Source organism: Pempheris klunzingeri, chromosome 20 (genome assembly GCF_042242105.1).
Source record: "Pempheris klunzingeri isolate RE-2024b chromosome 20, fPemKlu1.hap1, whole genome shotgun sequence".
NCBI lineage: Eukaryota > Metazoa > Chordata > Actinopteri > Acropomatiformes > Pempheridae > Pempheris > Pempheris klunzingeri.
The window spans coordinates 11,713,309-11,736,793 of NC_092031.1; the positions used below are offsets into that span (position 1 = coordinate 11,713,309).

At 44.3% G+C, this 23,485-nt stretch overlaps 3 protein-coding genes across 4 annotated transcripts; 2 read left to right on the plus strand and 1 right to left on the minus strand.

Annotated features, from left to right (window-relative positions):
* Positions 1–2,181: 2,181 nt before the first annotated feature.
* LOC139219546 (tectonic-3-like) lies at positions 2,182–6,405 on the plus strand. The gene is made up of 14 exons (XM_070851448.1): positions 2,182–2,781; positions 3,266–3,380; positions 3,462–3,559; positions 3,726–3,838; positions 3,991–4,099; positions 4,273–4,385; positions 4,471–4,509; positions 4,838–4,912; positions 5,000–5,119; positions 5,195–5,293; positions 5,388–5,491; positions 5,610–5,757; positions 5,911–6,045; positions 6,122–6,405. Exons 1-14 carry the CDS (start codon positions 2,412–2,414, stop codon positions 6,365–6,367), a joined length of 1,884 nt encoding a protein of 627 aa, XP_070707549.1. The 5' UTR covers positions 2,182–2,411; the 3' UTR covers positions 6,368–6,405.
* Positions 6,406–6,524: 119 nt separating this feature from the next.
* mto1 (mitochondrial tRNA translation optimization 1) lies at positions 6,525–11,060 on the minus strand. Its single transcript, XM_070851446.1, has 13 exons — positions 10,984–11,060; positions 10,136–10,338; positions 9,812–10,011; positions 9,600–9,717; positions 9,063–9,361; positions 8,781–8,893; positions 8,478–8,668; positions 8,216–8,346; positions 7,829–8,033; positions 7,408–7,579; positions 7,204–7,313; positions 6,887–7,044; positions 6,525–6,743 (listed from the first exon to the last, which is right to left on the minus strand). The coding sequence occupies exons 2-13, from the start codon at positions 10,323–10,325 to the stop codon at positions 6,573–6,575; spliced, it is 2,058 nt and encodes a 685-aa protein (XP_070707547.1). The 5' UTR covers positions 10,326–10,338; positions 10,984–11,060; the 3' UTR covers positions 6,525–6,572.
* A 476-nt stretch (positions 11,061–11,536) lies between these two features.
* Positions 11,537–23,202, plus strand: LOC139219542 (ataxin-2-like protein). 2 transcript variants are annotated; one of them, XM_070851441.1, is made up of 23 exons: positions 11,537–12,233; positions 13,347–13,386; positions 13,894–13,950; positions 14,354–14,425; positions 14,639–14,801; positions 15,227–15,348; positions 15,458–15,549; positions 15,867–16,115; positions 17,090–17,520; positions 17,635–17,721; positions 17,825–17,938; positions 18,101–18,181; positions 18,336–18,397; positions 19,423–19,772; positions 19,878–19,947; positions 20,039–20,173; positions 20,608–20,671; positions 20,947–21,128; positions 21,371–21,512; positions 21,805–21,914; positions 22,451–22,630; positions 22,743–22,914; positions 23,039–23,202. In XM_070851441.1, exons 1-23 carry the CDS (start codon positions 12,109–12,111, stop codon positions 23,086–23,088), a joined length of 3,150 nt encoding a protein of 1,049 aa, XP_070707542.1. In that variant the 5' UTR covers positions 11,537–12,108; the 3' UTR covers positions 23,089–23,202. The 2 variants fall into 2 exon arrangements, with proteins under 2 accessions (XP_070707542.1, XP_070707543.1); XM_070851442.1 differs by having other exon boundaries at positions 23,132–23,202.
* The last annotated feature ends 283 nt before the right edge of the window (positions 23,203–23,485 follow it).

Sequence of the window (23,485 nt, forward strand, 5' to 3'; positions counted from 1 at the left end):
TAATAGCACAAATTTCACTTTTATTTAATCTTTCTTTAATCTGTCTCATTGAGACCTGACAACAAGCAACTTTCACAAACTGAACCATACAATTACACATCAAACAGGAAACAGGAATAGGTTACAAGAATCTCAGAAAATCAGATAATAAGGCTTAGAAATCTTTGCACGATTGTATGAGTGTAGTTTGAGGGCAGACTGCAGTTTATTCCATTTAAATGGTGCATCGTACTTTAAACCAGTTCTGCCATCAGTGGTGTGTACATGAGGGACCTCAGGGGTTCATTAGTGACTGTGCTGTCGTTATTAGATTTAAGTGCTAGTTATAGTAGTAGTTGTGGTAATAGTAGTAATAATAGTAGTGGTGGTGGTGATACAAGCGGTGGTATGGTAATTATATTTTTTTAATTCATTTTTTATGTTGCCATGGTTTTAAAGGGATAGCCCACTTATTTTTGACATAAAGGTCAGTTTGCTCGTCGTGGCTTACACCGCTCAGCCTGTGAAAACAGTTGTATAATGTTCTCTGTGGCTCCGGAGGAGCTTGAGTTTGGCTTGAGACTTCAAATATTTGGCAGGAAACCTGCATTACAAACTGGGTGCACAAAGTTTGAAGGATGAAGGCATTTAACTTGCAGGGAAGGTCTGAGAAAAACAATTTATATAATTCATAATATGGTAATTTTAGCTTAGAGTTTGTGTTTGATTTGGACATGTGATCAGATCAGTTTAACGCTTTCTCTCTCTCTCTCTTGCTTTTATCATTTATTCATCTGGTTTAATTATATTATGCACATATATTATCCCTCCAAAATCTCCTTAAAAAGAGATCCATTGAACTTTCTTAAATTTAGGAGTATTTTTAAGTCGTTAGAAACTTTACACACAAAGTTTGTGAGTAGGATTAAAGTACAGAACTTCACTTTTAGCAGTTTGATAAATTGTTATCTAAAAGGGGGGAAACTAACATCATTGCTTTTGTTTCCTGGTGCAGATCTCCAGGATCTCCAGAATCTCCAGGAATATTTTGCTCACCTCTGATTAGCATTCACTGCAGTCTGCAGCCTTGCAGGGTGCTGCTAATCTCATCATGGGCACTTTGGCATACTAAGTATTGAGGAATGAGGAAAACCAGTGAAGCCAATAAAACAACTTGTCAGCCGTAGTGTCATGGATCCCAAAAGTGGCTCACTAGTCTTTGTAAATATAATAGTTGTCAGTTTGATTGATGATTAAATTACTCTCAGGAATGTGATTCAATCTATTTACACTCGCCTTGCATGAACTTATGGATGTGATCCCCTCAGGGTCCTGGCTCAGGCTGGGTCTGCTTCGTACAGTCAGAGTTGTGATAGCTCACCAGGATGTCTTTGGCCTTGTGTGTGTGTATAATATCCTTTACACATGATCAGTGAGGAGATGTAAGGCAGCATTTCCACAAACAGAGAGAACTGGTAATCTAATGAGATGTTTGATGTTGGCATTGTATCTTGAAATTTAAGAACTCTAAGCGCAACAATTTTCAAGATCAAAACCTCAGACATAAATTTGGTGAAATGGATAGGTACACACTGAGAGGGCTAATACAAATAAAGGCCTATTCACAAGGTTGTACACTGACCACACAAAATACACATTGTAATTTGTGTAATTTGTGTCTACTTACACTGTGACATGGATATCTAACACTTCTGCAGGATCCAGAAACAGCAAATCAGACAATCAAGTTTCAGTTGTAACAATGCACATTAGGAGTTATTGTATTTGCACGCTAATCTCGATAAACAACAGTCTGTTGCAGAGGGAAATGTTGATGGGTGAATAGCTCATTGCTTTAGCTCATCCAATGCATATGGGCTGAGGGGCATAAAATATAATAAAATCAGAGTTTTAACAAAAGCTAGTTAGCTTAAAGTGCATTTAAATTTCATATTCTTGAGATAAAACACTAAAATGTACTCACATTTATTCAATATACATTTTGGAATATTGCAAGCCACAATCCAGCAAATACAATGTCATGTACTTAATCAGATCCACAGATTTGTAGGAAGACTATTAGTGACCGATTATATGAATAAAAGAAGTTGTTTTGAAAACAGTGTTTCTACCACAGGATTTACGGTAGTATTTATCCTAGAAACGGAAGTGACCATGACAACTTCCTTGGCAACAAGAAGCTTGCTGCCAGTGTATTTATGCCTAACATGTTTAGCTAAACGCATCTTTAGATAACTTTTTTCTGAATTGCTTGCTTCATTTTGACGTTGTTTTATTACATTGAATACATTCATGGGCGTGAAGTCGTAACGAGCTACGTAGGAGAGCTAACTGCCACGGTAACGTTAGCTACATAGTTAGCCGGCTAGCTAGCCTTCGTACTGTCCACCGCACCATGTCTGTGTGACGAGATGACTTCCCGCCAGTGGTGTTGTTCACTTCACATATTCATCGTCTTGTGTGGACATTTGGCTCACGGAGCCACCGAAGCAGCAACCACCAGTATCAGCCCAACAAATGGGGAGCCCCTCAGCACAGCCACCCCTGCTCCGGGCGGCACCGAGGCCGTGGACTCCACCGGTGTCCCCACCGCTGGGGCGGTCACCCCGGACTCTACTCTGAACTTTACCGTGGACTCTACCGTGGACTCTACCGTGGACTCTACCGTGGACTCTACTGTGGACTCTATGACAACCACGGAGCTGTCTGTGTCTGAAGCTCTCACTGTGGTCACTGAAGCGCCTCCTGCAGCCACCAGCCAGCCCGTGGTGGCTTCAGAGGGTAACTCTCTCATTGTTAATTAGCGGGAAATCTCACTGCTGTTCCTGCCAGTTAATCTGTTTTTATGTGCCCCTTAGTGATGCAAGCTGTAAAACAACGTTGCCTCTTCTCTTGTTGTGCACTCACAGATGTCTCCTTTAATGGCTGCTGAATTTAACACACTATTAATCGATGAGATCTCATAGCCTGCTGTCTGAGCTTGATCAAAGATAGGTGCACTGAAAACCAATCATCAATCTTAGGTGAATTAAAACATAAAGTAAATATTAGTATTGATTAAAGTATACAGTGCAAAATTAGTTTTCAGTCTCAACTCAACATGTTGGGCATCTCCAGGTAGACTTCCAATAAGATCAGTCTATTTTTAGTGAACTTAACAGTGCATCCACTGTCTTCTTATGTACTCGTGTTAAACTAGTGAACATGATGATATTCTGTTATTGTGCACAAAACTCCTCACTAAGCCCTTTCTGTTGTTTTGCAGGCTGTCTCTGTGATTTAACCCCTGATTTCTGTGACATTGGCTGCTGCTGTGACAATGTAGACTGCGGCATTGAAAACTTGAGCACAGTCTTCACAGGATGTCCACAGAAAGCAATGTAAGTCTTCTACACTTGCTCTGATCTAATAGAACATAAAGCACGTTTTTTTTAGCACTTAAAAACTGTTTTATTTCACAGATCAGGAGTTTGCATTGAGAAATGGCTGATGTTCACGGCTAACTTGGAATCGTCTCTCATCACTGTGACTGACTCCCTGTTTTGTGTCCGGCCTGAAGGTACATGGATGAAATGAGAATATGTTTATTCAAAAACACTGTGTAACTAATCACCAAGGGAATCGCTGATTATGTCACAGCCAATTTCACAAGACATAACATATATGTATCCCCCAATATCCTGTTAAAAATCTGCCTTTTGTTTTTTTTAAACGTCGCCCAACAGACAGTTCACCCCAGTCCATTTCAGCTGTACGTCAGTATCCAGTTTTAGGGGACTCGTACCATTTCTCACCACCAGCACCTACGAGCAGCCGCCACAGCAGAGATTTCTACAGGGTAAACAGATATGGTGCTTATCTACTCACAATACTGTATCTAAAGTAATAAACTTTTGAGATATTGCGGTGTTAGACAGTACTAAAACTGAATAAGAGAGTGTATTTAAGTGTGTATTAATACACTGCATTTATATCTCTTCATTTTTGTAGGTTGATGATGTCATCCGGACATATTTCTCCAACTCGTCTGTGCAGGGTCTCCTTCGTCAGCCTTCTCCAGGGACCTCTGCTGCTTTCTGTGTTAACCGCAACCCTGCAAGTAAGTTCGCATTTTATTTTGTATTTTTGTGCTGTTTTTATTAAGAGACAATATCTATAAACAGTCAACGTATTGCTGTATGTGGAGTATATTGTGGCTGTATTTTCCAACCATACTAACTACTACAGCTGGCTGTTTTTTTCTAAATACCTTATGCTTTCCTCTGCTTGCAGAGTTCTTGAGGTCTGTGTCTCTGTCTTGTTCCCGCATGGTGACTCCTCAGTCATGCACCAAAGACCCAAATCTCAACGCTCGCTCCTACTTCTCTGACCTGAGTCTGATCAAGGTCAGCGAGGCTAAATACTTTTATTTAAACACTTACTGGTGAGGATCTCACAGCAGATGAGCTAACATCAATATTTTTTCTACAGATTCCAATAGCTGAGACGGCACAAGTGTCAGGCCTTCTGGTAAGCCACTTATACTGATACATGCAGCTCAAAGCCATACACGGCATCAGCAGAAACACTTTAATTTTGCACTTCGCATGCCAAGTCTTAGAATTTATACTGTATCTACAAATGACAAATAGTATCTGTAGCGTTAAAAAATTAACTTGTTGGGTGTCGTCAACTTTTGAGTGGATTCTTTTAAAGTAAGTCATCAGCCTGTGGAGGTACAGTGTGTGCATTAGAAAAATAAATCCTTTAACTTTGTGTTTTATATATGTTAATGACACTTAAAGATGTGTTGTTGTTTTTTCTTCCAAAGTAAGACGCTGTACAACTCTCATTTCAGATCCCACTTACTCCGCTGTCTGACTGGCCGGCACCAAGTGAACAAAACAGCTCCTGTGTCAATGTGGTGACAAGGGTCAGTTGATGAAAATTGTGACTCTTCTTCCCACTGTTGCTTTCATATCACAAAATCGTCAAATTCCGTTCTCCTTTTCCTGATCAGGTGGAGTTTGTGATAGGATACACAGGCAAAGGGGAAATCACGAATGCAACAGTGAACGTCGTCTTAGCTGATGTGGCTCCAGATCAGTTGCTGTTGCAGACACACTCTGTACTGTTCCAGGTAGCCTTTTAAAGCCGCACATTTCATCACTAAATGAGTCCAGACAGTAAGATTAATGCCATTTCTCTCATCCAGCTGGCAACACCCAGCCCCACTCCAAGAGGACCCATCCCTGCAGTCGGACTGAAAGTGGGATCTCCTGTCATTGGACGCTTTGCTGGAGAAGTGAAGCCTGTATCCTCACAAACAACAGCATGAGCTTCTCATTAAGTATTTCCACTTGTCCAGCTAGCTTTGAGTCAGTCACGGTTCCTTGACGGTGAGTTAGCAGACCACACTGGGGGTGTCACAGAGCGGGGAGTGTTCCTCTGACCCCAGCGGACGAGCACCCATCCTCTTCACGCACAACATCATCACTGGATGCACATTCAGGTGAGTGTGCACTTCTGTTGCTGAAATGACTTCTAATGTTATAACGATGATTATAATGATGCACTTCTGAGTTTTAATTAGTCTAATGTCTCACTCACTCTGTCTTTGTGCTGTCTAGCTCCCCATCTGGCGACTGTTCAGAGCTGCGTTCCCACATTTATGGGATTTTGCAGGGACTTGCTACTCCTGATGTGATCGCCATGAACTCGGGCTCCCAGCCGGACTGGACAAGAGTCATCACCCAGGAGTGTCCCGCTAACCTGCAGGTACAGCTGAACTAGACATTTTAAAGTGTTTAAGAGAGAAACATTGTTTGGCTCTTTGGATATCTTGGATGAAGTTGTAATAAAAGACCAGCGCTTTGAATCTATAACCTCGTGTTTGCCCTATTCAGTCATCGATTTTGTTTCCTCTCTCAGGAAACATGCGAATCAGGGTGCATCCTCCCCAAGTCTCTCTCTGTCCGAGTGCTGTGGGCTCGCCAGGGTCTCTTGGACCTTCCCCAGAACTACATCTTAGGGGCCAAATACCTTTTCCAGTGTCAAAATGTCAAGGTGGGCATCAAAAATTTCTTCTTTTCTGTGCAACTGTGTCATTTCTATCAACACCCCCGTCTTATCTTATTTTCAGTGTCCCATGTCGTCCCCCATCACTTTGACCACCGAGGTGACGTTTGCAGACACCACCGTTTACCCAGAACCCCCCAGGGGCCTGCCTCAGCCTACCTGGAAGCTTCCGTTTGGTTTCTTCACTCGAGGCGCTGCTGAGCTGGACGGGCACGTTGTTATTAACGGCGGTGACACTGAGAAGGTCACATGGAGTTTAATGCTGCTCACAGTCATGTTACTAACAGGATTAGAATTCTTCACTCGGTAGCCGGATAGCAGCAGAGCAGTTAGGAAACGTTTGAAGTTTTGAAGGAATAGTTGTATATGAGCAGATGTTTAATACATAATTTTATTCTAAGACTTTTTTTTACAATATAGAGATTTTTCCATCACAAGTAAAACACCCTAATTTATTCTTTTGTACATTTCCAGGAATAAATACATTTTTACAAGACATTTTGTGAGTCATCATTTCATCGAGGTAAAGACACATTTTGTGAACACGGCTCCTCCTCTCTCGCCTCCTTTTGGTCCGGTTGGTTTCTGTGCGCTCGTCTCTCCTTTTGTCCCGAGTAGTTCACGTAGTTGAAGAGATGGACTATTGCAGCTGGAGTTATGCCTTGCAAACGTGTAGCAGCACTCAGCTGGAGGATAAAGCATAGTTTTAGTCACATATTGATCTGTTTTTATATGTAACTGCAAAAAGGCTAATTTGATTTATTATAAAAAAGAAGAAAGAGTTATTGGTGACCAATAAATACACTAAACTCTGAATATGCAGACTTACAGTGCTGGGTCGAACTCTGTCCAAAATCTCTCTGACTTCCTGAGACAGTGACACCGGCAGAGAGAAATAGTCTAAGTCCTGTGGCAGAGACATGTTCTCCTCCCTCTGAATTCTCTCAATCTCTTTCTTCTGTAGGTTACAGTGATGCCTGTACACAGCTAAAAGACAAGAGAAATGTTTTACTGGGAGAGAATGAATGTTACGGTAGCTTGAAAGGGCACAATGCAGAGGGGATACTGAGCACACCTGTGCTGATGAATTTCTCAGGTGTTAACTCCTACAGCTCATGCAGGCCTCTCCTTGAAATCAGTTTTTACCTTCTATCTTGAGTCTTTGGGAGAATTCCATGTAAGCTGAAAGGCACTCTGGGAAGGCGGACGCCAACATTTCGAAGGACACCTCAGTGTACTGCAGCAGATTCAAGCCACTGGAAAAAGGAACCACGCAGTAACAGTCAGCACCAGAAATCGGCCACAGATGTAGTACTGCCTGAATCCTGAGACTAAGTATGAGTCACTCACGTCTGTGTGGAGTTCTTGGCCTCACTCAGGTGGACGTTGGGAAGCTTTTTCCTCCAGTTGGAGGTGGACAGAGCGAGAGCCTTGAGGGCTGCCAGAGCTTCCTGCAGACTGTTCCTGACTCTCACAGCCTCCTGGTAGCGCACGGAGGACACGCATCCCACCTCCTCAAAGCCTGACAGAGGAAAAGTTTGTGAAAAGAGGAAAACTAAAAAAGATATTAAGTAGAAAAACAAGCCCATGAACCCGTCATAACTCTTACGTCTTGATATGTGTGAAAACCAGTGAAATAAATGGTTGTACTGTGTGCTGTGCATATGTTACATTTAAGGTGCGACAGCAATGGACTCATGACAACCAAAGCAGCCGCATAGATCATTTCTTATTTCACTCAGCTAGAGGTCCCAGACGACACTGCGCCTACCTTTCAGAGAGAGACGGAGGTCCGCGTTGTCCGGTCTCAGAGAGGCTCGAAACTCAGCCCGGCTGGTGAACATGCGGTAGGGCTCTGTGACGCCACGACTCACCAGGTCGTCTATGAGAACTCCAATATAACTCTCTGTCCGAGACAATGCCACTGTAGGCATGGACAGCGCCCAGCGGGCAGCGTTCACCCCCGCCCACAGGCCCTGCACAGACACAAACAAGATTCTTCCTCAGATTTAAATAGTTGCTGTTATGTTTCAATGTAATTCATACACATACACATAAGCTGGTCTGATCCTACAGCAGTGTGTGTGTGTGTGTGTGTGTGTCTATGTGGTAAGAATTGTTAATTGCTAAATAGACTGTACAGAAAATAAGTAGGTACCTGTGCAGCAGCCTCCTCGTACCCCGTTGTTCCGTTGATCTGACCGGCCAGAAAAAGACCTTGGGTGCGTTTCACCTGCAGGGCCGGGCTCAGCTGAGTGGGACACACAAAGTCATACTGCACACCGTAACCTGGAAAAGCCAAACAATAAGACATAATGAATCAGAGAAAGTCGCCACTCATTACATCAACAAAGCAGTGACTGCGCCGTGGCTTGTAATTTCATAATATCATGACTTCATTCAGGATTCAGGTGGAGTACCAGGAGTATGGATCTCCGCTCTGTGCATGGCAGGGATTTCTCTGATGAGGCGGAGCTGCATGTCAGGGGGCATCGTCATGGACAGACCCTGAGGGTACAAGAGGTCAGAGGTCACCCCCTCAGGCTCCAGCCACACCTGGTGCTTTCGGCCTGGAAAGCGAAGCACTCGCGACTCAATGGAGGGGCAGTATCTGTGTGAGACGACGACTGGAGTTATTACTGTTGAGTTTCACAACACGCTATGAGCAATGTCTAACATACGTGTGTGTGTGTGTGTGTGTGTGTGTGTGTGTGTGTGTGTACCTGGGCCCCTTGGTGTCCTCCTGTATGTGAGAGTTGAGATGAAGACTCTCCCTCACCACTCTGTCTACACCAGGGGTAGTATAGGACAGGTGGCAGGGCAGCTGCTCTTCAGGCTTAAGAAGTGTTTAGTTTCAAAATAAAGCATCCATAAATTAGAAAGGACACTTACTGAAAAAATGAAGGATATAAATATATGAAAGATATAATGAGTTGAAGTTTATCTTTCGTAAAGAATGAATTCATGAAAAGATAAATGGAAAGAGTACTTCACATAAACTTTACCTTGCAGCGTGTGTGTGTGTTCAGGAAGCTGAACGGAGTCGGTTGACTATCGGGGAGCATAACATCAGCCAGGGAGAGGTCTACCGAATCCTTCACAATCCTGGGAGGGGTGCCGGTCCTCAGCCTGCCTATCCTCAGCCCCAGCGTCTCCCTCAGCGTCTGGGACAGCCCAGCGCTGGATGGAGCGTCTCCAATCCGACCCCCGGGGGACGTGGTTTGGCCAATGAAGAGGGAGCCAGACAGGAAAGTACCAGTGGTGAGAACCACAGAGCTGGCTGAGATCGACTGGCTTCCATTCGCTGTGAAGATGTTCAAAGAAGTAAGAATTTGTAACTAACAAATGTTGAAAGTATATTTTGCAATAATGGAAGTTTCTACTGGTTGGCACAACAAAATCCAAATCTGCCTGATATCTAAAATTCAGGACATATAAAATAATTTATTCAGTTTTGTTGAATACTCAATTCTGATTGGTCAATTACAGCATTTTATGGTCCGTTTTAAATCACTAGCAGATAGCGCTCACATGACGCCTACCCAAACGTATCCCAGTGACTCTGTGGCGTCCGGGCTCCTCTGGGTTTGGTTCTGTTACCAGCAGATCCTCCACTGAGCCCTCCACCACCGTCAGCCTGGGGGTGGACAGCAGCTCGGACTGAATGACAAACAGCAGGCAGACCACGTGGTTAACGACAAATTACATTAAACACAGAATATGAAACCTTAATTTACGTCTGTGTATAAGATACCTGAATAAATTCACGGTAACGCTGGCGGTCCAGCTGGGCCCTTGGGCCCCACACCGCAGGGCCTTTTCTGCGATTCAGGATGGAGAAATGGATACCGGCCCAGTCTCCTGCCCGACCGCACAGCCCGTCCAGAGCATCTACCTCTCTCACAAGCTGGCCCTTCCCGACTCCTCCCAGAGACGGGTTACAGGACAGGGCGCCTGGGGGGGGGGGGGGGGAAGAAGGAGAGAACACTGAGTGGAACACATGCAGGCAAAAGTCAAGTAAAATTAAACTCTTAGTAAAGAGCCAGCTGTCTCTGTGCTTCCTCTCCATCCCTCTCACCGATGGTGTGTATTTTCTGTGTGACCAGGAGGGTCTCAGCTCCAACTCTGGCTGCTGCCGCCGCTGCCTCGGTCCCTGCGTGACCCCCACCCACAACAATGACATCATACCGCTGTCTGGCAAGCTGACTGGCACGTCTGGAAACCTGCACCAGGAAACTCTGCAGGGGGAGGGGCTTCTTAGCCAACATGTGAGACGCTCACCTGTAGAGGGAGGGAGGGGTACGTGGTCAGACATAGTCCACTTAAATACAACTGACTTGATACTACAACAACATATTACTCCTTACTGTGATATTTAAGCTGATCCAACTACTTTTTGTACTGCTGCTAATGTAACGAGGAACGGTGGAGCTCCAAGGCTTAGTGGTTCAAACAGTAAGTCATATATTAAAGGGGCGCTCCACCAAATTTGCACATAAAGATCATTTTTCTAAACACAAGTACCACTTAGCCTGACAGTTGTGTGATGTTGTTGGTGACGACATTATAGTGAGCTTTACGTATAAAAAGATGCTGTCTATTGCATTATGGGGAATGTAGGACTAATAATTTTTGGGAATGCCATCTGTCAGGCTTTCATATTGTGTTTATCTGATATTATAACATAGATTTTCGGTGGAGTAGCACTCAAATTTGAGCCAAGTCATTTGTTATGGGCATTAGGTGTTGGTGTAACTCTACAAAGACATAATTTAGAGTTCACGCTGAGGTACTTCTACATTTAACTTTACATGGGATTAGAAGAACACAGAGACTTGATTTCACAAGAACATGTGACTTTACTGTTATATTCATACATATGTGTAGATCCACTATCAAGAACTATCAAATATTCAGCATACTTACAAGTTCGGCAGAAGACGAATGAGGTTTTTTGTTTAATTTCACAAAGTGGCTGACAGAGGAGAGCTGCAGTAAATGACTAAACTCCTGCTATGTAACACAAACGCTCTTTATGGAGGCGGCCATGCTGTGTGCTGCTTACAGCCGTAATAACTGGTGTATAGACGCACTGGCAAAGTTGTGGCGCTTTGCAAAGCATTGGCTGCTCTTATAAATAACACTTTTTTAAATAACGAGAATTAAATGAAAAACAAAGCAAGCAACAGCAACACACACGTGCAAAGGTGGGACGTGAAATTAATAGATTTCAAGGTGATTCTGTAAAAACAAAACAATGTTGGTGTTTTTACGTGGTGGCTGCCACGTGTACAGCACAAACCAGCCGTTCTTGTTTATATCAAATATAAATCAGGATCAATCAAATATCGATCAAATGCACAAAATCACTTCACGTACGCGCGCCCACTAGTAGGTCAAAGGCGCACGCGCACGTCAACCCCCCCCCTCGCCCCCCCTTCAGCCGGTTTCCAGTCAGCCGCGCGCGGATTGAGTCAAGTGAACCTACCGAGAGGTGGTGTTGACCGACCGCAGCAGGTTTTCAGCAAGAAACCTGAAAAATCTAACTTCCCAAGGCAACTGACAGTAACGCTAAGACCGTCATTTTTAACGGAAGGGTCAGCGGTGCCGAAGTTAAGGCGACGATCCAGAGAGAAGAGAGTAAATCCCGGAGGGAAAGCGCCCGAAGTGAGCTGGAGGATCAAAGCTAATGCTAACTCAGCTAGCATTGCTAAATAATTATACGGAAACTGGTGTCATTTTAGCAGTCGCTTGCTTTGACATAACCACTGTTGTTACAGAGTAGATAGTTTGAGGGGAAATTGTTACGTTATATGTTACATTTAATTAAAATATCGAGGTGTTTTGCCTTTACATTTTAGGCCACAAGCGACTGGTGTTTAGCAAGATTAGCTACAATAGCCGGTCTTATTGAGGTTACACCGGCTCTGCGCTCCTCAGGACAGGTGATATTGCTAAAGATAGTTCGCGTTCAAAGCAACTTCACATCGAGAGGTATCAGTGTTTATAAGTTAGCTTACACTTGGTAGTGTCTAAGCCTTGTGCTTCACAATGCTGAAACAACAGCAGCAACCCGGCTCAGGCGGGAGAAAAGCGTCTAACGGAACTTCGGGCCCCGCCGGTATGTCTTCCCCAGTCAGCGGCATCAACAGCGGCAACAGGACACCGGCCGGGAGGTAAGTAGGCTGGGGGTTTCCTGTCAGGACAGTCCGGGGATTGTCCTGTGACTCAGAGGCCTACCGGTTAAAGCGCTCTGTGCTCAGTGGGTGTGTCTCGGAAATAGAGCTGCCCTCATGGCCAATCAGATTAGTGAGAATTAGATTGACAGTCGATGTGGGCCAATCAGAATCCCCAGATTGAACAGAGGACATATACGTGAGGTGGGACCCTCTGTGGTGAAAGCAAGCAGTAGCAAATCAGCATAGAAGCTAAACAAAGTTTCTCTGACCTGTCAGAGCCAGAGAAGGGACCGTGGTGTTTGAAAAATGTTAAATTTACAACAACACGACTTTGTAGCTAAGAAAAGCCCGTCATAAAACGTAATAGTTAACATAGAAGACATCTTATGGCTAACACAAGGTTCTATGTGGACTAAATCTGTGAGCTGAGTGTGTGTTTACTAAACTCTGGTCAGCTTCGTCTCAGTCTTTGTTTTGTAACCGTGGATGCGACCAGCAGTGACACCAATCCATGTGCACATTCTTTATGGAGGCTGCATTTAGTAGCCACGTTGATTTGAATCCCTTTATTTAATGTATCAAGACGAAAGTATTACTCTACACCAGGTTTTCATTATTCATCCAAAATGTAGATGTTTAAATGATGTAGCTGGCCCTTTCCTGTCTTTCTCGAAGATATTTAACAGATCTGATCAATTTTAAAGGCTAAGTTGAAACATGTTTGAGATATTAACCAGACTGAAAGTAATACTACACATTATCTCCTTGAAGAAATACTTCAGTGTTGTTCAGATGCCTTTGTTATTGCTGTAAGATTGCACTTAAAGGCTGAGCACTAACACAGGAAAGGCCGACAGTATCTATAAAGTATAAATTCTTAATGGGTGATTAAAGATCAAGTATGCACTGTAGATGTGGGGATGTTGATCCAGGACCTTGTGAGGCCTGTAAGTGAGCTCCTGTCATGTCTCCTCAGGTAGCCGTATTCTGTTTATGTGTAATGTGGAGTGCAGACACTGACGTGACGGGCATTGAAAACAAGTTATACTCCTTTTGCCTCTAAGCAGACAAACATGTTTTAACTGCATTGTCTTTTTTTTTTTTTTACAGGAATCGAACTTCAGCTAAGCCGTCATTCCAGTCATCTCCTGTGAGTATCCTGATCCTGACAAGTTGGTCAGCAAACAGATACACAACATATTGAGCACATTGTTACAAACTAAGGGGTAATACTGAGGAAATGTCCCAATCCTCACCTTTTGGCTTCATGTTTAAGGTGTAGCAACATACGTGTAGCAACATACGGGAAATCAGCTTTTGTGTATCACTAAGGAGTTCATGATTTGTGTTTACAAGAATTCCTGATGTGAAATACATTTTAGAGAAACAGAAAATGTTGCGTGCACGATACTACTACTGACTTGAATCTGATAGTCCATCTCTATGTGAATCGGTCAGATATTGGCTAAACCCTTGTTCAGGAAAGTGCATCATAAGTGGGTCTTTGGAAGTAACTCAGCTCCTCACCTTAGTGTTTAGAACTAAATCACAAAAGCCTTTTTAGTATCAATCTCTCATCTTTTAAATATAATACTTATGTTTTTATTATCATGTTTTAGTGAAACTTTGCTTGAAACTTTACACCTTTTTTCTGCAGGTGTTCGAGGGTGTGTACAACAATGCCAGAATGCTTCATTTCCTCACAGCTGTTGTGGTAAGTTGTCCTGCTTGTTATCAATGTCCACCTCAGAGCAGCATGATTTTTCTAGAAAATGAATGGCTTGTGTCGCCCTTTGTGACATGGTAGTAGTAATAGTTAGAGGTAAGATGTAACCGTCCTTTAAAGCTACCTTGTTTTTCATGACTGTACCAGGCAGTGAAGGGTTACCGATTGTGAAACATAAAGGGGGTTATATTACCTTTCTTTGTGAATAGTCGTACTGCACATTGTGTGTCATTGCTACCTCTGATATGAAATATGCACAGTCTAGACTGTATAAAATATGTAAAATTAATCCATTATGCAGTTTCAGTATCACTGATCTTAATAGTAATGTGTTTGTGACTTACTCGTCTGGTTAAGGACAGGTTTTCAACAAAATCTTTGTGTCTCTCAGGGCTCTACCTGTGACATAAGAGTGAAGAATGGCAGTGTATTTGAAGGCATATTCAAGACTCTCAGTTCTCGGGTAAGAAGCTCATGTTCAGCACACGAGCATCCACTTCTCTCGGCCAGTTTATTAAAGCACTGCAGATAATCCTGTCACTATAATGGTGAACTTGTGAAAGCAAAATGTGTGTAAGAAAGATAGGAAAAATCTGGCCTTTGCTTTTGGCGTTTAATTTTTGCTCTGCAAGTTCACACTCATATTTCTGCTGCCTTCTTAACATTTGGTCTGTAGTGTGAATTAGCTGTGGACGCTGTACACAAACGCTCCATCGAGGAGGAAGGCTCAACATCAGCTCCACCACGGAGAGAGGACATCACGGACACTATGATCTTCAGCCCCTCAGATCTGGTGACTATGATCTGCAGAGACGTTGACCTCAACTATGCCACCAGAGGTACAAACACACACTCGCATACCCGGGGCCACAGTAGCAAAGACCTAGTTCCTCCTGAAAAACAGACTGTGATCATGCTGAGAGCATCGTTGATGTATAGTCAATGGTTTTCTGTGTGCTGTAAATGATTCCAAAGTGCACAGTTAGAGTAGCAAGCAGAACAGCATTTCAGCTGATTGTATGTCAGGCATGGCTGGTTTAAAATGCCTTTTGATCTCATGGGAGAAAAGGAAAAGGAGAGAGAAAATAATTCATTTGACGTCCAGCATCTGTTTTTCTGCGTCTGTGGTTGAAATAAAGCAAATGATGACATAGTTGCATGATTTAGTAGTTTGAATTAGAGCCAAATGCAGACTGCAGACAAATCTTGTCAGAGGGAAAACTTGAAGAATGTTTCATCTTTTTGTTTTTGTCTCTTATTTTAGACACCTTCACAGACACAGCCATCAGCTCCAGCCGCGTCAATGGAGAACACAAGGAGAAGGTGTTGCAGAGATGGGAGGGAGGAGACAGCAATGGAGAGAGTTACGATCTGGAGAATGATGCAGTGGGTCGCTTTGTCTCTTTAACTCACACAGAACTGCCAACTAATCATTTTGATAAAGTACTGATTGTTTTCCGCACCATCAATCTCCATGTTTTGTTTTTTCCATCAGTCCAACGGCTGGGATGCCAATGAGATGTTCCGTTTCAATGAAGTGAAATATGGAGTCACATCAACATATGATTCCAGCCTTTCCATGTACACGTAAGTTATCATATGTCTGTCATACACATTTTGTGTCAAACGGTTGTGTTTCATTGTAAAATTCTTGTCTCTTGTATAATTACAAATCAAAAGTGAGAACCTGTTTACATCTTGATGGTCCTTGAATGACAGTTTTTAGGTTTTCACTCTAACAAACTCTCCTGCTGATCATTACTACTGCTAAGTGTCAGTAATTATGACAATATGATGCATTTATTTGACATGAATTAAGTTTGGGCTCACGTTGGCTTGTTGTAGAGGTGTCTGTCCCCTTTTAACGGTTTGTTTCTCGGTCCCATTTTCCTCCTGCTGTCCAGAGTGCCACTGGAGAGGGGAAACTCCGAGGTTTTTCGGCAGAGGGAGGCACGTGCCGCTCGCCTGGCCAGTGAGATTGAGTCCAGCCCCCAGTATCGCCATCGTGTCAATCTGGAAAATGACGACTGTAAAACCGAGGAGGACAAGTACAGCGCTGTGGTGCGGGATGGCAACGACCGTGAGAGGGGCCGCGAGAGCCCTCGTGACAGAGAGCGCGAAAGGGGGCGAGACAGCCCTGGAGCGGGCAACAGGTGAGAGCGGCAGCTTGTTTGTTGGGCATGTCGATTATGTTTGTGTAACCATCGATTATAGATTACAGTCCGCCCAATTAAACTGGTATGTAGCAACGTGATACATAGGCTTTTCTCACAGCAGACATTTTGACTCTGGTTGCTAAAGCTCTGCGGTGTTACTGATAACATTAAGGATGGCTTCTTTCTATTCACATATCAGAGTAAATCATGACAGTGTGACAGAAACAAAGTCTATTTACTTTTTTTCCCTCAAAGCCATCATTGGTTTTTAGTACAGGATGAAACTGTACTTGAAGACACTTGAAACTTGCTTTAGACAGCTTGTCGATCTCTGTAAGTATCACAGTTAGTTTTTATAGTTTTTAGTGGTAATGCAGGTGATACAACCGACTGTGTTCTGACATTTGCGTTGGGAGAGCCGGCATCCAAACGGCACTGTATTCACGACCTTTGTAGCTGTAAAAATCAAACCTGTGAGACAAACAATAAAAGGTCAACAAGCGAAAAATGTCTAGGAGAAATGCTGAAAGTGTGTTGTGTTATACAAGGCTGTAACCGGAAAATTACAGTAAAAAGCAAAAAATGATTAATGAGTATAGTCTATGTAGCTCATGTATGTCTTGGTATTAAATTGATTGATCATTTGACAAAACAATCTCATGTCATGATCCATTCAGTGGCTGTTTTGGTCCTTCTGATTGTATCACATGACCTCACTCAGCAGATGGAGTTTGCCCAGTTATCTTTGAATTGTAGAAGTTTACATTTTCCTGAACACTTAAAGATTTCGTGTCACAATCAGGCCCAAGCAGCTACTAGATGGACTTTTGTCAGTCGCTGTTTCCAAGGTCAAGAATGAATTCTGAACTTGTTTTCATCATGTGTCTGTGCATCAGTTGGTTTTAATGGTGTTGTATTTCGTGTCACCTATGTGTTGCCTCTGTGTGTGACGTATTATCTTTCTCTTTCAGAGAGGGCAAATACATTCCATTACCTCAGCGTCAGAGAGAGATGAACCGAGAGCGGGAGCGAGCTGAGAGAGGGCCTGGTGGGCCTCCGCCCCATAACCGTCTAAGCGGAGGCTATCGCTCCACCCCACCATCCTCCTCTTCCTCTTCCCCCAGACCGCCACTGCCCTCTGCCGCTGGGCCCCAGCCTGGCGCCTCCTCGTCAGAGAGAAGCAGCCCCCTGTCAGGCAGAGGCGGGGCCTACGCTCCCCACCACCCCCAGGGAAGCCCAAGCCCGGGCCCAGGCTCCTCTCCAGGAGGACCGCCACCCACGTCAGCCTCTGCTTCTGCTGCCCAGTCCCCAGCCAGCCCCCCTGCCTCACACGGACACACGGTCCCTCACTCCCACTCACTCCCACACTCACTTTCTGACGCTGGCAGGCCTGTTAATGGAGGTGAGTTTTTGGACTCGTGTTAGAAAGTATTTTCACAGCATTTGTGCATGCTGCTAAGACAGTGTGATTTGTGAAAGGAAAAACTGCAAGGAGATTTTTTTTTGTGCCTTTCAGTATCTACCAGAACTTCTCCCAAAGCCCAAAGACCTCCACAGTCGAGCAGAACAGTCCGCAATCCAAACTCACATTCTCAGTCCACAGGTAGGTTCAGTCAGCCGCTGTTGCAAAATCCTCCTCTACATTAGTGATGGATGTTGCCTAAAACGTGACTGTTATTTCTCACCATCCTGTCCTGTCCTTGCAGCTACTCGCTCTCCAAAATCAGGTTCTTCCCAGGACACGTCTTACTTGGACACATCGTCCGTCTCCCTGCCTGCTCAGAAGACGTCTGGCCCCGCCCCTCTCTTCCCTGTCGATGGTACCGTCTCACTTTAAAGTCAAAGTCATTTGTTTCTGTAATGACATGAGCTTCATCTGCCCCAAGAGACAGTTACCTCATAGCAGTAAGCATCACGCATTGAAGGTGGAATCTAATGAAGCGCCACAACTAATGAGTTTGCTGTTTGTCTCGTCTTTACAGTGAACGAGATCCTGGGCGCAGCTGCTAAAGAACGCACGGCCGAGAGTCCCAGCAGCACAGAGGAAAGCAAGGGTAGCAAAGGTGTGTATACAAGACACTAAATGGCTCTTTTAATTTGGACACACACATCAGAGGATGTTCAATACACTTGGGCCTCGTTTGCATGCCCTGTTTGTTTTTACTGTAAAAGTTAGCAAATTTCCACATTTTCATTAACCTGTGTTTCCCCCGCCAGCTCCCTCAGTTCAGCAAAGGTCGCAGATTGAGGAGCTGCGGAAATTTGGCAAGGAATTCAGGGTAAGAGTTCAGCTGGTTTTCCATGAAGCGTGAAATGAGGAAATCTTTGTCCAATCAGGAGGCTGTGACCTGAGACATCACTGATGTTGGATGGTTTCCAACAAATTGCTCATGTCTTATTCACTTAGTTTTGACCATCAACATGTTTCACACGACAAGAGGAACTTTTTCATATTTATTTTTTTCCTCCTACTTCAGGGAAGGTACTCTACCCACATAAGAGGAACCTTGAGTGACATGTTGATTGGTTAAAACGAACCAGCATTAGCCGTGTAGACAACACGACACACAAACAGCAGCTTGTAACATCACCTCAGTGTTTCTATTGGAAGTGCGAATGCAAACAGAAAAACAGTCTTGGACCGTTTGTGTGTCTTGGCGCTGTTCCTCTCAGGGAGTCCACAGAACTATTTGGTTTGAAAACACCTATTAAATCCTGTCTTACTTAGTCTTTACTTAACGATGTGTAGATTAGTGCTACTGAAAGTATACTCATTTTTTTTATGCAGTGCTTACTGACCAAAATATGTTGTATTTTTTGCAATCTGTGAATCTTTACTGTTGTGTAATGTTTCATTTCTGTCCCCCGACTGGAAGACGTGTTGAAGTTCAGACATGTTTCTCATGTCGTGACATTTTCACTCAAAATATATAATTATTATAAGAAAAAATACTTGTGCAACACATTTACTTTTACTTTTACTTTTACTTTCATTTACTTTCAGATATTTCTGATAAAGTTAGGTGTTGTATAATTTCACGTTGTTACAGTTTTGTTTTATTGGACATGCTCTCTGTTTCTGAAGGACATTTGCCTGTTGGCTGCTCACTTAATAATATGATTTTTTTCAATGTTAAAAGCTAAAAAAGGTCTAATTAAGGTAAAAGGTCTGAAACTGAATTAATGAGCAATTAGTGGAAAATTCTGGCCTCCATATAATTACATTTATCTTTTTGCTAAATCTTCATTCATTCGTCTCTCTTTTTGCCACCCTCCTCTAATCTTGCTGTCTCTTTTTTGCCAGCTCCAGGCGAGTGGAGGCAGCTCTAGCTCTCCAAGCTCTCCAGCAGCAGCAACCCCTCCTGCTGTCACTGAGGTCGCTCAGCCCAGCGCCGCCAAACCCTCGCCATCAGACCCTGCTTCAGAGCCCAAAGCTCAGCCTCCCGCTCCCAGCCCCTCCCAGCCCCAAACCCAACCTTCACCAGCACCTGCCGAGGAACCCGCCAAGGACACCACAGCTACATCTGGTGCCACGACAGCCGCCGCCACGGCAGCCGTTTCAGACAGGCATTCACCAGCCGTCCCGCAGCCAGCCAGGACCCCGGGAAGTGAAGCAACGTCTGAGACAACGGAGCGGCCGGAGGGCGTGGCAGAGTGAGTTTGAAAGAGCATTAGATTTCTCATCATAACGTATTTGATCTGCTCACTTATGTCATTGCCGTTTATGAACCCTTTTTTTTTCCTTTTTATATCTTCCAGCCAAGTGAAGAAATCAACCTTAAACCCCAACGCTAAAGAGTTCAACCCTATCAAACCTCAAATGCCCATGGTAAGCCAATTTATTCCAGAGAAATTTTCGAAATGTTGATTGAAAGATTGATTGATTGATTGAGACTGACTCTGGTTGTGTTGTCGTACAGACGAAGCCCAACACTGCACCCACCCCACCTCGGCCTACTCCTCCAAGTCCAGTGGTCCTTCAGCACCCAGGGGGACAGGGACCACTCTACAACACCCCCTACCTCTCCTATGTGTCACAGATCCACTCTGTGCAGGTACTTTCCATATGGGCAGCTTTTATTAATCAGCCTACTATTAATTAGCACAAAATGTTTCCAAGTAACAACCATGCCATGAACATAACCTCATTTTCATACCAGACATGTTGACATTTGGGTTCAGAGTTTATATTTACTACAGATGTCATTCAAGGTTATCGCAAATCTGATCGGAAATAGCTGGACTGACTACTACTACTGTAGAGTTAAAGTCAAATTCCACATGAGAAAGCGTCAGTTTTTCATCGAATTCATTGAAAAGGCTGCAACTGACAATTATTTCCATTACGCATTAACTTATGTATGCTGATTACTATCATAGAACACCAAACAATATTAATATTTGAGAAGCTGTAATCAAACAGTCTTTAGAGCAAAATGTCAAAAAAATAACGATTAATTACCCACATTCTCTCTTTCTCGTCTTTCAGGCCCCACCAATGTACCAGTACACCATGTCTACAGTCAGCCAGGGAAAATACCCCAGGCCCAAAGGTAAATGCAGCGTTTTTCTCTCCATGTGTGGTTTTAATTTGCTGTTCCCATTTTCCATTTCGACCACTTGCTTATGTCTTAACAGCTCTTGTCAAAGGCTTAAAGTCCATTTCACAGAGCTTAGTGCCGACTCTGGAGCCTCACAGTTTAATCATAATGCTTTTATCAATGTTTCTATACAAGAGGTACCACACAGCCTCTTGCTTTAATTGATCTCTGTGTAATGTTTTTCACTCCATGTTTCTGTTGTAATGATAATTCGTTGCCTCCACCAGGCTCAGTAGTGGCTCAGCGCTCTGACCACGGTACCTCAGCACCCCCCATGCTGCAAGCTGCAGCGTCAGCAGCCGGGGCTCCGCTGGTAGCGTCCCCCTACCCTCAGTCGTACCTTCAGTACAACCCACAGCAGTATGGCCAGCAGCAGGTCATCCAGGCCATGACACCTTACCCTGGACAGGTAGGACGTCTCCCCTCCAACCCCTTTTGTGTTTCAGGTTTTAGGTGCTTAGCAGAATAACTGCAGTGGCATTAAATCAAACCTAACTGGTAAGAGGATCATCTGATACATCTGAGAGATTAATATTCAGCAGATATTACTAACAGCCACCTGAAGCTCCTACTGTAGGTAGAGCTTGCCTCCACATTAAACACAAGCACATTTAAAAATTTGCTAATGTGTTTCTCTCTCCGCCTCTCCAGCCGATGTACTCCATGCTGCAGGGTGGAGCCAGGATGATAGGTCAAGGCGGGGGTCCCCACCCACAAGCCTTAGGACCTCCAGGAGGCCCCCAGTTCCCTACACAGGGAGACGGACCTCAGGGACCACAGCAGGGAATTTATGGTGAGTGGAACCTGTCCTGCAGAGCGATTGAGGTGAAAGAGAAAAATTATCTGTAAACCTATATGGGTATGTGGTCCAGGCTGTTAAATGTTCTGAATTTCAGGTATTACTGCCCCCATAATTGACCAGTTTTCTTCTTCAGGGGTCCAGGTGAAAACTGAAATGTAGAGAATTGTCGATCGAAGAATATCACTATTTACTTTACTATCATTAGTAAATTCCATAATATCTGGACAGTAAACCAATGATATAAAGTCTTCTCTTGATGCTGATTGTCTCTCTTTCTCTGTAGCTCCACAGTCCTTCTCCCACCACTCCGGTGCAGTACATCAGCCCCAGCCCTCCAGTACCCCGACAGGCAATCAGCCCCCTCCCCAGCATGCTGCACCTAGCCCAGGACAGGTGAGATATCCCCCACAGGACTGCTTGGATTTCCAAAAACACACCAAGACACTTCTGCTGTGTCCCAATTCAAATGTAGAATCCTACAACGTCTGGATTTCTCGATGAATCGCACTTTAACAGGTAGACTGATCCATTTCACACAGCCTCCACCACATCGATACCAGAGGTATAAACCACTGTTTGTTCTTGGTGATAGCCTGGATGTTGTTAATCTCTGATAAATGGAAGTTTTATGTATACCCACCTCTAAGCGGTGCACTTTGTCAGTTTTCAATCATGTAAAAGTGTGTATTAATTGTGATATTTTAGAAATTAGCCTGGCTTGCCACTGGTATTTATGCTGTTTGTTTAATTTTACATTACATTGTAAGGTGATTGACTTGGACATGTAGACTTTATAAGGTCAAGAGGAGTGGGGTTGAGGTGCCCCCTCAGCCTGGCCTTCAGATCCTCTGAAGGACTCCCTATCCTGGGCCACATCCAGGTATTGTGATCAATTTATTATCTCTTAACATTGTGGTCTCTCCTTTCAGAATGCCCAGTCAGGCCCACAGCCCCAGTCCTTGTACCACTCAGGTCCCCTGTCAGCACCCACCCCACCCAACATGCCGCCAGGCCACACGTCTCCACAGGGCTCTTACCCCATTCAGGGTTACAGCATCCACAGCCACCAGGGAATCCCACAAACGTATCCCCTGGGACAGATAGCACAGGTGCGGATGGCGTGTTTTGTCTCGGAAAACACAAATTTAGCAAGTTTTTGCTTCGCTCAGAAACTTTTATCTTGATCTAAACTTGGTTTGTCTATTTCCTGTCTCGCCTCAGGCCCACGTACAGGGAGCCATGTCGGGTCCCCACCACTCGGGGAGCCACGGTCAGCCCCAGTTAGTGATGTTGCAGCCGCCCCCTCAGCAGGGCCCCGGCTCAGTGCCCCAGCACCCCCAGCACGGACCTCAGCAAGGAGCACACCAACAGTTTTACATAGGACATCCACAAGGTACAGGACACAAATCTGAATAAAATCCCTCCCATGACCTCTCATATAAAGGCGATTCAGATTCTCCATCTGTGTTTTGAACTGCAGCATTCATGCATTTTGTTTTTTTGTTTACCTCCTACAGCAATGCAGGTACAAACACACCCTGCTCCCTTCCATCCGCCTGGAAACTAAACCCCATCTGCCCCCTCCCCCCTTCCTCCCAAACTGTTCCCAGGAATGAGCCCCAACGTCCCCACTGCCTGCTGGATGTGAGGCCCAGACCGAACGCGACTCTCAAAAAACAAACTGACAGGATCGTGCAGAGGAGAGAAGAAAACAAGAAATCTTAGAGCACCTTATTCCTCTGCTGTATTGTTCTTCGTCAGTACAAACCTTGGTGTCAGACCCAGACGAGGAGGACCTTTTTAATGCTAATGACGAAGGTGGCAGACGACAGCAGCAGCGTCCGACCCCTGCTGCCACCCTGCTCTTCTCTCCAACCTCTTCCCTTGTCAGAGACATGAGGCACCTCGCTGGGCGGACCAGTCGGAGAGGGAAAAACACAAATGAAAAACAGCAGCAGACACTT

Bases quoted from the DNA above. Each gene is read 5' to 3' on its own strand.
- LOC139219546 (XM_070851448.1), top strand. From the start codon at position 2,412: ATGACTTCCCGCCAGTGGTGTTGTTCACTTCACATATTCATCGTCTTG. The intron at 4,386-4,470 runs GTCAGCGAGGCT...TTTTTTCTACAG, and splicing joins CTGACCTGAGTCTGATCAAG to ATTCCAATAGCTGAGACGGC. The intron at 5,120-5,194 runs GTAGCCTTTTAA...TCTCTCATCCAG, and splicing joins CACACTCTGTACTGTTCCAG to CTGGCAACACCCAGCCCCAC.
- mto1 (XM_070851446.1), bottom strand. From the start codon at position 10,325: ATGTTGGCTAAGAAGCCCCTCCCCCTGCAGAGTTTCCTGGTGCAGGTT. The intron at 8,669-8,780 runs GTACACACACAC...CGTCTCACACAG, and splicing joins GAGGACACCAAGGGGCCCAG to ATACTGCCCCTCCATTGAGT. The intron at 6,744-6,886 runs GTAAGTCTGCAT...TTTATCCTCCAG, and splicing joins ACAGAGTTCGACCCAGCACT to CTGAGTGCTGCTACACGTTT.
- LOC139219542 (XM_070851441.1), top strand. From the start codon at position 12,109: ATGCTGAAACAACAGCAGCAACCCGGCTCAGGCGGGAGAAAAGCGTCT. The intron at 14,802-15,226 runs GTACAAACACAC...CTCTTATTTTAG, and splicing joins CCTCAACTATGCCACCAGAG to ACACCTTCACAGACACAGCC. The intron at 17,939-18,100 runs GTACCGTCTCAC...TCGTCTTTACAG, and splicing joins CCCTCTCTTCCCTGTCGATG to TGAACGAGATCCTGGGCGCA.